General features: G+C 48.2%; 1 protein-coding gene across 1 annotated transcript; it reads left to right on the top strand.

The window, feature by feature from the left end:
* The first annotated feature begins 7,800 nt into the window (after nt 1–7,800).
* On the top strand, nt 7,801–11,289 carry LOC119365739 (mRNA cap guanine-N7 methyltransferase 1-like). Its single transcript, XM_037631387.1, has 13 exons — nt 7,801–8,110; nt 8,210–8,364; nt 8,488–8,556; nt 8,652–8,723; nt 9,008–9,106; nt 9,403–9,459; nt 9,738–9,876; nt 9,968–10,032; nt 10,120–10,170; nt 10,316–10,378; nt 10,567–10,690; nt 10,767–10,828; nt 10,929–11,289. The coding sequence occupies exons 1-13, from the start codon at nt 8,041–8,043 to the stop codon at nt 11,019–11,021; spliced, it is 1,119 nt and encodes a 372-aa protein (XP_037487284.1). The 5' UTR covers nt 7,801–8,040; the 3' UTR covers nt 11,022–11,289.
* Nucleotides 11,290–12,535: the final 1,246 nt, after the last annotated feature.

The raw sequence follows: 12,535 nt of genomic DNA, 5'->3' as shown, positions 1-12,535 counted from the left end.
CAAACTTAGGCGAGTACTGGACTGCAGCTAAGCCCCCGAGTGGGAGGGTCGCTCTCCACTCGATAGGATTTTTCAAACTTAGGCGAGTACTGGACTGCAGCTAAGCCCCCGAGTGGGAGGCTGGCTCACCACCCGGTAGGATTTTCAAATACTTAGGCGAGTACTGGACTGCAGCTAAGCCCCCGAGTGGGAGGCTGGCTCACCACTCGGTAGGATTTTCAAACACTTAGGCGAAACAGGTTCGTAGCTAAGCCTCCGAGTGGGAGGCTGGCTCACCACTCGGTAGGATTTTCAAACACTTAGGCGAAACGGGTTCGCAGCTAAGCCACCGAGTGAGAGGTTGGCTCACCACTCGGTAGGAAATTATTTTTACAAACTTAGGCGAAACGGATTTGCAGCTAAGCCACCCACTGTGGGATTTCTCACGCAAACAAAAACAATAACAATCACTGGGAAAATTATAACGCTCTTGTCTTTGATAAATAAACTACAGGAGTTTCTCTTATTACATCTCATCCGAGTGAGAATTCAAGTATAAAAGGGGCGGAGCAGCTCCGCATTCCAGGCTCGTGGCTCATCAATCTGGCGATTGACATTATAAAGGTGGTACGCTCCATTGTGGAGGACTCTGGTGACTATGAAGGGACCTTCCCAAGTAGGAGCGAGTTTGTGTGGTTTCTGTTGATCCACTCGGAGGACCAAGTCTCCTTCTTGGAAGGCTCGACTCTTCACATTTCTGGCATGGAATCGACACAAGTCTTGCTGATAGATGGTCGATCGGATCATGGCCATTTCTCTTTCTTCTTCCAGGAGGTCGACTGCGTCCTGCCGGGCTTGTTCTGCTTCATCTTCAGAGTAGAGCTCGACTCGGGGTGCATTGTGAAGCAGGTCACTCGGCAAAACTGCTTCGGCTCCGTAGACCAGAAAGAATGGGGTTCTTCCAGTCGATTGGTTCGGGGTTGTCCTCAATCCCCAAAGAACTGAGGGAAGCTCGTTGACCCATGCACCTGCTGCGTGCTTGAGATCGCGCATCAGTCGGGGTTTCAGTCCTTTGAGAATTAAGCCGTTTGCTCTTTCCGCTTGTCCATTCGACTGGGGGTGAGCGACTGAAGCGTAGTCGACTCGTGTGCCTTGAGAGGCGCAAAAGGCTCTGAATTTGTCGGAATCGAAGTTTGACCCATTGTCAGTGATGATGTTGTGCGAAACTCCATATCTGAATATCAACTCTCTGATGAAACTAATAGCAGTGCAAGCATCAAGATTCTTGATAGGCTTAGCTTCAATCCATTTGGTGAACTTGTCGACTGCTACTAGCACATGAGTGAAGCCGCTCCTGCCCGTTCTCAGTGGTCCAACCATGTCCAGTCCCCAAACAGCGAAGGGCCAGACGAGTGGAATGGTTTTCAGGGCTGACGCGGGTTTGTGCGACATATTGGAGTAAAACTGACATCCTTCACATTTGTCGGCTATCTCTTTCACCATTTCATTCGCTCTTGGCCAGTAGAATCCCGCTCGGTATGCATTAGCCACAATGGTCCGAGAGGACGCATGATGACCACAGGTCCCCGAGTGGATATCATCAAGGATTGTCTGACCTTCTTCTGGTGTTATACACTTCTGACTGACTCTAGTCGCGCTTTCTCTATACAATTGTCCCTTTATGACTGTAAAGGCCTTGGATCGACGGACGATCTGTCGAGCCTCTTCTTTGTCCTCTGGGAGTTCTTTCCTTAGGATGTACGCGATGTACAGTACCGTCCAGTCGGGAGTGATGACCAAAACTTCCATGATCAGGTCGACCACAGCTGGAACTTCAACTTCAATCGGATCCGTGGCACTTTTTGGTTGCGGGGCTTCTTTAGTGAAGGGATCCTCCTGAACTGATGGTGTGTGGATGTGTTCCAAAAACACATTGCTGGGAATGGCTTCTCTTTTGAAACCTATTTTCACCAAATCATCAGCTGCTTGATTTTTCAGTCGGGGTATGTGATGAAGTTCTAACCCCTCGAATTTCTTCTCCATCTTTCTCACTGCATTGCAATAACCAGTCATGGCTGGACTTCTAACGTCCCACTCCTTCATCACTTGATTAACCACCAAATCTGAGTCGCCATAGACCATGAGGCGACGGACGCCGAGTGAAATGGCCATGCGCAACCCATATAAAAGTGCTTCATATTCTGCCTCGTTATTGGAGGAATCAAAGTGGATCTGAAGAACATATCTGAGCTTATCTCCTCGGGGGGAGACCAATACTACCCCGGCACCGGAACCATTCAGCATTTTGGAACCGTCGAACAACATGGTCCAATGCTCCGAGTGAACCTGAGTCGGCAGTTGTTGTTCAATCCACTCGGCGATGAAATCTGCTATTGCTTGGGACTTGATAGCTTTCTTTGCCTCAAATCTGATATCTAGAGGAAGGAGTTCAATCGCCCATTTTGCCACTCGACCAGTTGCATCTCTGTTGTGCAGGATCTCTGACAATGGAGCGTCGCTGACGACTGTAATGGAATGATCAGAGAAGTAGTGAGCAACCTTCTTTGTGGTCATATAAATCCCATATACAAGCTTCTGATAATGAGGATATCTTTGCTTCGACGGGGTCAAAACTTCAGAAACATAATATACTGGGCGCTGAACTTTGAAGGCTTTTCCTTCTTCTTTCCGCTCGACCGTAAGTACCGTACTGACGACTTGTCCTGTGGCTGCGATGTAAAGCAGCAAAGGCTCTTTGCTGATTGGGGCAGCAAGCACCGGCTGGGTGGAGAGCAGAGCTTTGAGCTCTACAAATGCTGCATCAGCTTCAGGAGTCCACTCGAACTTGTCTGACTTCTTCATCAATCGGTAAAGAGGCAATGCCTTTTCACCGAGACGAGAGATGAATCGACTTAAAGCGGCCAAGCAACCAGTAAGCTTCTGGACGTCGTGCACGCGCACAGGACGTTTCATCCGGAGTATAGTACCGACTTTTTCTGGATTGGCGTCGATTCCCCGTTCGGAAACGAGAAAACCGAGTAACTTTCCGTCAGGAACTCCAAATGTGCACTTTGATGGATTAAGCTTGATATCATACCTCCTGAGGTTGGCAAAGGTTTCAGCAAGGTCAGTCAGCAGGTCGGAACCCTTCCGTGACTTGACCACAATATCATCCATGTATGCTTCCACATTCCGACTGATTTGAGTGAGCAAACACTTCTGAATCATCCTCATGAAAGTGGCTCCAGCATTCTTGAGGCCGAATGGCATGGTAACATAACAGAAGCACCCGAATGGAGTGATGAAGGCTGTTTTGATCTCGTCAGGTCCATGCAGACGGATCTGATGGTACCCGGAATAGGCGTCTAAAAAAGACAGTCGCTCACATCCCGCAGTCGAGTCGACTATCTGGTCGATGCGGGGGAGAGGAAAATGATCTTTCGGGCAGGCCCGATTGATATGTTTAAAGTCAATGCACATGCGAAGTGACTTGTCCTTCTTGGGGACCATGACAACGTTGGCGAGCCACTCGGAGTGGTAAATCTCTCGGATGAACTCCACTGCTAAGAGCCGAGCCACCTCCTCACCAATAGCCTTTCTCTTCTGGACGGTGGACCGTCGGAGATGTTCTTTGACAGGTTTCACTTTTGAGTCGACTCGTAGGCAGTGCTCAGCCAGCCCCCTGGGAACACCCGGCATGTCAGAAGGTTTCCATGCGAAGATGTCCCAGTTCTCACGGAGGAACTGGACGAGCGCTTCTTCCTATTTGAAGTCGAGTGTTGTTGAGATATGAGTCGGAGCAGCACCGGGATCGGTCGGGTGAATGTGAACCGGCTTCGTTTCACCAGACGACTGGAAAGCTGATTCTGTAGCGGGCTTCTTGGCTCGCAACAAATCACTCGGGTCTGCAGTCTTCTGGTATTCTTGCAGCTCCACCACTGCCATCTGAGCATCAGCGATCTTTGAGCCTTTCTGAAAACACTCTTCTGCTTTCTTCTGATTGCCCGTAACAGTGATCACACCTTTGGGACCAGGCATCTTCAATTTGAGATACACATAACATGGTCGAGCCATGAAGCGTGCATAAGCTGGCCTGCCCAAAATAGCGTGATAAGCACTCTGGAAATCCACAACTTTGAACGTCAACTTTTCTTTGCGGTAATTCTTGGAATCACCGAAAACCACATCAAGAGCAATTTGGCCAAGTGACTCAGCCTTCTTCCCGGGAATGACTCCATGGAAACTCATGTTGCTGGTACTGAGTCTGGACATCGGAGTGCCCATCCCTTTCAACGTCTCAGCATACAGTATGTTCAAACCACTGCCACCATCCATCAAGACTTTGGTCAGTCGAGTGCCTTCAACAACTGGGTCGACCACCAAAGCTTGCCTCCCAGGGGTGGCAATGTGCGTTGGGTGATCAGACTGGTCAAATGTGATGGCAGTCTGAGACCACTTCAGATAACTGGGCGTCGCCGGAGCAACCATATTCACCTCACGGTTGATAACTTTCAGTCGACTTTTGCTTTCAACATCAGCAAAAATCATCAAGGTGGAATTGACCTAGGGGTATCCATCATCACTGTCTTCCTTGTCCTCAACTTTGTCCGACTCCTTTTCCTTATCTTTGGGCTGTTTGCCCTGGAACTGGTGGATCAAGAGCCGACACTATCGAGTGGTATGTTTCGGGTAAATGAGCTTACCCTCTTCATCTTTCTTGGTGTGGATGTGACATGTCAAATCCAACACATCATTTCCATCTTGGTCTTTAACTTTCTTGGGGTTCCAAGGCCCTTTGGGTTTCCCCTTAAACTTTCCTTGAGTTACAGCCAAGGCTTCCCCAGGAGCAGCTGGCTCGGCTTTCCGCTTCTGTTTCCGATTGGAATTTCCTCCTCCGGTTTCTTGGGCGACTGACTTGTGCTTGCCACTCCGGAGTCGATCCTCATCTTCACCATTAGCGTACTTGGTGGCAATCTCCATCATCCGATTCAGAGACATGTCTCCGGTTCGACCGAATTTCAGATTCAGTTCTCTGTACTTGACGCCTTCTTTGAAGGCATAGACTGCTTGGTGATCAGGCACATTCTCTACCGTGTGATGTAACATGATCCATCTCTGGATGTAATTCCTCAAAGTTTCATTCGGCTTCTGCACGCAAGACCGCAGTTTCGTCAGCCCTGCCGGTCGCTTGCATGTTCCTTCAAGTGGTGACAAACACTCGGTCGAGATCTTCCCAAGTGTAAATGCTGTTGGGTGCTAACTGATTCAACCATGCTCTGGCCGAGCCCTCCAACATGAGAGGCAGGTGCTTCATGGCCACTTCATCATTGCCACCGCCAATCTGGACAGCCACTCGGTAGTCTTCAAGCCAAGTATCAGGCTTGGACTCACCAGTGAACTTACTGACTCCAGTCGCCAACCTGAAGTTGGGAGGAATCACAGTGGCCTTGATGGCTCTACTAAAGCACTCTGGCCCCGAAACATGTACTCTGCTGCTGGTAGGTGCATCTCTGTCGTGACCTTCTCGGTGAGCTCTGTTCCTGTCGACCAAACCTTGAACGAGAATGGATCTCGCATCAAAGCCTGGTTCCCTGGGGTCGACTGGAATCCTTCGCCCAACACTATGAGGGCGCCTGTCATCCTGCTGTCGAGGCACATACGATCCACTCCTCGGGGGAGGGATGGGCACTCGACGTCGATCGTCACGATCGAATCGGTGATCATACTGCTCACGGTTTCCGTACTGATCTCGCCGGTCCCCACGTCCCTCACGCCTCGGGGCGATCTTGGGCTATGAGCCGACTGGACTGTGTCTGCAGCAATGGATCTGCTATGAATCCTGTTCCGCGACTGAGAAACAGCGGAATTCTGGTCTCCTGCTGCCCGGAGTAACGCTCTGATCTGCAGCAAGCCTCTGCCAGCCTCTGACTGGGAAGGCTGAATCGACTCTGCTATACGGGCTGCAGCTGCTAAATTCTGAATCGAAGTTCGATATACCTGCGGGGGCGGAAAGAGCTGATGTCGACTAGATTCTGGAACCCGTTGTCGCACACGCTCGTCGAGTGCTCGCTGGAGGTTCTCCAGTCGAGTGCGCTCAGCCAAGTTTGCCAGGCGCGCGTCCTCCAAGGCACGAGCCTCGGGGGTTTCTCCAACGATAGGAGTGTGTAGTGCATCCATGTTCCGGTGACGAAGTTCTTCTCTCTACAGCGACGTGAGAGGCTCGGGAAATATTCCTCATGGGGATGCGACGGGTCGCCTCCACCTGCGCCTCCGTCGGCGCGGGGAAAACCGGGAGGACTGCGTGGTCCATCGACCATCAGAACCTCCGCCGCCTGATCACTACTGTCGCACTCGGATGCGGTCTGTGCGGAGCCAGTCGACAGGTCGAACAGGTCACAGAGGGATTCGTCGGGCTCGATCGCCGCGACTTGAGGGGTGGCCGACTGGCGTGCCACCGCTTGTCTCACCCACCGCTGAAGTCTCGACCGATCGGAGCGCTTGCGCCGGCGGGAAACAGGAAGGGAGGACAACACAGGGGCTGACCGATAATGGGTTGACGGTTGCCGCAAGAGGACGCCGCGGACGCATGCGCGAAAGTGCGTTGCCCCGCGGACAGGGAGTGCGTCGACGTCGAGCGGAGCCTCTTGAAGCCAAGCGGAGTCGTCGGCGATGAACGTGAGCGCGCCGAGACGGATCTCGCGGCCCTCCACCAAAACTCCACCAGAAACCATGATGATTTGGATCGGAAAAGATCGCAACTCCTCCAACAAATCGCTAAGACACCGCCCCACGGTGGGTGCCAACTGTCGTGGTTCTAAGTCTGACAGTAATGTAGGGGGGTAGGTATGGAGAGGCAAGATCTTAGCTATGGAGTAGTTGTAAGCACACGAGGTTTACGAGTTCAGGCCCTTCTCGGAGGAAGTAATAGCCCTACGTCTCGGAGCCCGGAGGCGGTCGACTGGATTATGTGTGTATGAATTACAGGGGTGCGAACCCTTTACACTGAGGATGGGAGTGGCTTATATAGAGTTCGCCAGACCCCTCCGGCCCTCAGTTATGCAGGGTTTTAAATACATTAAGGTCGGGCGTTACTGGTAACGCCCCTAATAAAGTGCTATGATGATCATAAAAGCTACTTAGTGACCGACCGTTAGCGTGCGGAGTGACTTTAGGTCTCCTGGCCGTCGAGTGATTGGATCTTGGTCGAGTGATTGCTTCTTGGTCGAGTGTTTTCGAGTCTGTCGAGTGGAACACCTCCAAGTCGATTGAAAAGTGATTTCTTCTAGAGATGTCCTTGGGTAGGGCAGTTAGGACAGGTCCATGACCCTACCCTAGGTACATAGCTTCATCAGCCGCCGGTAGGGGCAAGGCCAAGGTTGGCGTTGGCCACAACGGCCCTCTGCATATTGCAAGAGGAAGTGGAGCGACTCCTCTGCGAACGTCGGGCGACGGCCGGGCAGGGCTGCCACGCCCTCGCGGCCTTTCACCACTGGAAGGGCGAGTCTGATGACAGCGATGGAGGTGTCTTCTGATCAGCCGGCTTGACGTACGAATCACCGTACGCTACAAGTTAGTTTAAGTAATTTTAGGTTTTATTATATAGTTAAACCGATGAAATTCGTCCGTTTTACGCAAATATATATCAAACTTATGTCCGTTTGCATGTATTCGTCGTGTTTGCATGTTGTTTGTAAATTGCGTACGATCGAGGGATGGATGGCGGTTCTCCCGTATCACTATCCGCGCGTTCGTTTTATATTAGGGGCAATTTGGAGATACCTGTCAAATCAATTACGCCATGTGAGATGGGAAGGGACCCTGACTGAAATCCAATAGGACGCTCCTCAATTCTGTTTCGTCTAGAACGACGCCCGCAGACCGCCCCGCTTTCTTCGCTCTCTCGACTGCTCCTCCGCCACCGGATCTCCGCCCGCCGGTCGTCCTCCGCCCCCTGTACGCCCTCGACCGCGCGAGCCTGTCCCGTCCCGCCCTATCTTCCGCGCGGCCCCGTCCCGGCCCCGCCTTCTCCTCGCCGCGCCGCCGTCCGCGATCGCCGGGGTGATGAACAAGCGACCCCGCGACGAGCCCTCCTCCTCCCTCGCCTCCGCCCAAAAGCGCCAGTTCGGCGCAGGTATCTATTCCCCGCCTTCTTCACCAGACCCAATCCAGTTGCCCGCTAACCCCCAATTCTGTGCTGCGGATAGCTAACTAGGGTTTGGGCTTTGCGTAGGCGGCGGCGGCGGCGGCTACGGGGGACAACAAGGGTACTCGGAGGAGCGGAACAGCGCGCGGCGGGTGGCGGACCACTACAGCGCCCGATCGAATCAGACGCTCGAGGAGCGCGAGAACAGCCCCATCATCCACCTCAAGAAGCTCAACAACTGGGTACACTACTAGCTGTGCTACCCATCCATTCATCTCCTCAAACTCTTGAGAAATTGTCACCTCTACAATGTTGGGTGGAACCAGTAAGAAGCCGCGCTAATCCTCAAACCTCACCTTTCGCAGATAAAGAGCGTCCTGGTCCAGCTGTATGCGCGTCCAGGAGACTGCGTTCTAGATCTTGCCTGTGGCAAGGTAAGCACTGTTTTTGTGCGTGTTAATTAAGATAAGCTGGGATTCTTGTAGTTCCAAGCTAGTGCTGACATATATTGATTTGCTATGTAATGCAGGGAGGGGATTTGATAAAGTGGGATAAGGCCAGGGTTGGCTATTATGTAGGCGTTGATATTGCAGAAGGCTCGGTTAGTTTCTCGTAACATGATAAATCTATATTATATGCATATATAGATATAGAAGGTACTGTTATATTGTTATTTGTAACCTGTACAATAATCATTTGAACGTTTAAACTTATCTCAACGTATATATTCAACTTGTTTTTACTCAGTGTCCTTCATAAAAGAACATCCAGATTTATCAGCGGTTCTGGACCACAGAAACTTGTGTATTTGCTTTGGTTTCCTCCCTACCTCTTGTAGACTTCAAATAAGTGTGTTTTCATGATGTTGGAGCTTTAAACTTGCAGATAAAAGATTGTATGACCCGTTATAACGGTGATACTGATCAACAGCGAAGGAAGAAGTTCAGCTTTCCTGCACGGCTTATTTGTGCTGATTGTTACGAGGTAAAGGTGATCATAAATGGTAGTACAGTTTACCAAATTAATCAAACCTACCGTGATGGTATGCTCTGTACGCGCAGACAGACATAGTGCCATAGCTTGTTCCAAGTGTTGAATAAAACTCGTGCCAACATATCCATGCATTTTGTCATTATGGATGATTCTTCTTATACTTTCACATCATCAGGAAAATATGCTTTGCCCCATATGTATATAAATCTATTATTTGTGGTACTCTTCAGATGCTCATCAATAATTATGAAGTGCATCACAATGCTTCTGTTTTCATATTGTTGTAGACTCGTCTGGATGAGTATCTATGTGAGGATGCTCCATTTGACATATGCAGCTGCCAGGTGAGTGACCTATCTTTATATGTTCAAGGAAGTTTGTTGTTATTATTTGGTTAGTTCAACCATCTATTACTTCCAATTGCAAAACAACTTTGTATTTCAGAAACCTTCTGTAAATATAACCACTGTTAAATATTAGAATCATTGTTCAAACAAATTTAAGTATCATTGTTATGTCAAGCAAATAAAATATAAGTACAAATGGGTATGATTATAACGAGCTAACTGTTTTGACTGTTGACCAATTCTGAATTTCTGATTGTTCTTTTTATGTATCTCAGTTTGCAATGCACTACTCATGGTCAACTGAAGCACGTGCAAGACAAGCCCTTGCTAATATATCTGCATTGCTTCGTCCTGGAGGCACTTTCATTGGAACGATGCCTGATGCTAATGTCATTATTAAAAGGCTAAGAGAAAGTATGTTACTATCTTGATTTATAATTTGATTGATCTCATCAAATTGGACCGTACTTGTCACAAGATGTTTGATAGAAATTTATATCCTCAGCTGACGAGATGGAGTTTGGAAACAGTGTTTACTGGATTACCTTTGGTGAAGAGTACAACGAAAAGGTAGTTATTTATTTATTTATTTGTAATAACTACTTGTATGTTAGTTTTCATTACTGACTGATCCTTTTTTTTTTCACAATGACGTAGAAATTCCCCGCATCCAGGCCTTTTGGTATCAAGTACAAGTTTCATTTAGAGGTGAGAACAGGATCAACTTTTGAATAGTGTGAAACTGATGTTCTTGGCATTGCCCTTATCTGACATACATGTCTTGTTACAACTTGGGTGTTTATTGCCGTATGCTGTGCCTAGCTTCCTATTTTTACTTGTTGCCAACATGCAGGACGCAGTTGATTGCCCGGAGTGGGTTGTTCCATTCCATCTCTTCAAACTACTGGCAGAGGAGGTATGCAACTAATCTATTGCTTAGTCTGCTATGGTGAACTGTGTTTTTATTTCCTCATTTCGACCTAGTTCATTTCATTATTTACGAAATTAATGCTAAAATATTTTTCTGTATCATTAGTTTTTCTTTTACAAATTTGCTCTGATGGATGCTGAGATTATGACCAAAAAATTGTCCCTTTTTTGCAGTATGATTTAGAGCTGGTTCTAATGAAGAACTTCCACGAATTTGTACATGAGTACCTGCAAAAGCCTGAATTTGCTGATCTCATGCGAAGGCTGGGTGCTCTTGGTGATGGACGATCGGTCCAAAGTAAGTAGATTACCTACTAAATTCACTGTTCTCAATAAATGTCATTTCATTGCCTTAACATAGTTGAGTTACGCAGGCACACTATCGCAGGATGAGTGGGAAGTGTCCTATCTCTACCTCGCATTTGTTCTGCGTAAGGTATTAACAAACACAATTTCACCATTTCTCATCCTGTTAACAACTGAAACCACATGCAGTCACACACACCTATGTTTGCTAAGATGTTCGGTTTACGCAGCGAGGCCCTCCACCCTCCCAGCGGAGAGCCAACAATGCTAACAGAGGGAAGACGTTCCTTGCTGAGGAGGACATCGAGTTTCTTAGCATATAAAGCAGAATTTGCCCTCCTGGAGCTTACTAACAAGTTATAGATTCTACGCGTCACATTGCGTAAAAGAAAGTTGTATCTTTAGTGGCTCACCTGTGGTCTCTCCTAGGCGTATCTGTTATGTAACTTACCAGGTGTAATGTATAAACAGCATGGGCTAGATACTCGTTATGTAATTTTGCAGGGATGAATAAATATTTAGGTGTCAATACTTCACGCAAAGCACTGAAGTTTTATATGAAACGTGGAAACATCTGTTCACTCATTTTAATCGTGATGTACTCGCATTTTGTGCGCTTCCATATCCAAGGAAGTTTTGCTTGAGCGCTGCCCGGTGTAGTGGGCACGCGTTACTTGTCCCAACTGGTCTGGTTGAGCATATGCAGGCTAAAAATCAACATCTACACTTAGTTTGGTTGCCTGTATCCGAGAGGTGCATGGATGAACCTGGGTACATATGAACCCACTTTGAAAAACACATTTCTAAATTCTAAAAAAATTTGAAAAAAATTGCACGGGTACGTCTCCATGTTCTATGTACGTGCATAAAGTTTCACGGAAAAATAACTTTTTTTGTGGCGTGTGCAAAAAAGACAAAAAATTATGTCGTGAAACATTATTTAGAAGCACTGAAATTTGTCTTTTTTACGGAAGCAAAACAAAAAGATATTTTTTCATAAAACTTTGTGCCGCGTACACACATTTGCGAACATGTATGCGTGATATTTTCTTTTGATTTTTTTGACATTTTAAAACGTGCTTAAAATGCATTTTATGAAAAATGGATGCATATGCCCATGGGTTCAGATGGTGCCCTCTCGCGTGTATCCCCTCTAACTTGCATGTGCCCAAATCCAAGGCTTGTTGTTTGGTTGCCCAAAAATCAACATCTACACTTAGTTTGGTTGCGTGTATCCCCTCTAGCTTGCATGTGCCCAAACCCAAGGCCTGTTGTTTGGTTGCCGACTTGTTTGAGGGGAATCACAAGTCTGACTGTTTGGTTACATTCAGGAAAGTTGTGTGATAACCTCCTCCATGATGCGGTGAGGTTACCAAAGGCACACATGAATTACTAAAAACTAAACTAGGAGCAACAGAACAATCTTAGGCACAAACACAAGTCTTAACCACACGCATCACAAGTTTTAAATGAACATAGTATGATAAGTCTTAGACGAGACCCAAGTCTTAAACCAAGGACCAACAAGGAACGGGCAACAGGAGCTCAAGCAATCACGGCGAAGGCGTTGTCATGCTCCTTGCACTTGGTGACCACCTCCACGCCCTCGTCGTTGAAGACGATCACCTTCATGGTGTCGGGGGTCGGCAGCTTGAACGTCAGCATGTACCCGATCATGATCTGGTGAACGGCGGTGAAGGTGGCCCAACCCTAATCAAGGGTGACCCTATCGTTGATCACCCTCACCGTCACCCTCCATGCGCAGTTGGTGTTCGCCCTGAGCTTGAACTCTGTAGGGATGGCGGGGAAGTGCTTCGTGAAGTCCAAAGGCAATGGC

This window comes from Triticum dicoccoides, chromosome 1A (genome assembly GCF_002162155.2).
Source record: "Triticum dicoccoides isolate Atlit2015 ecotype Zavitan chromosome 1A, WEW_v2.0, whole genome shotgun sequence".
NCBI classification, from domain to species: domain Eukaryota; kingdom Viridiplantae; phylum Streptophyta; class Magnoliopsida; order Poales; family Poaceae; genus Triticum; species Triticum dicoccoides.
This window is presented reverse-complemented; position numbering and strand designations above follow the sequence as displayed.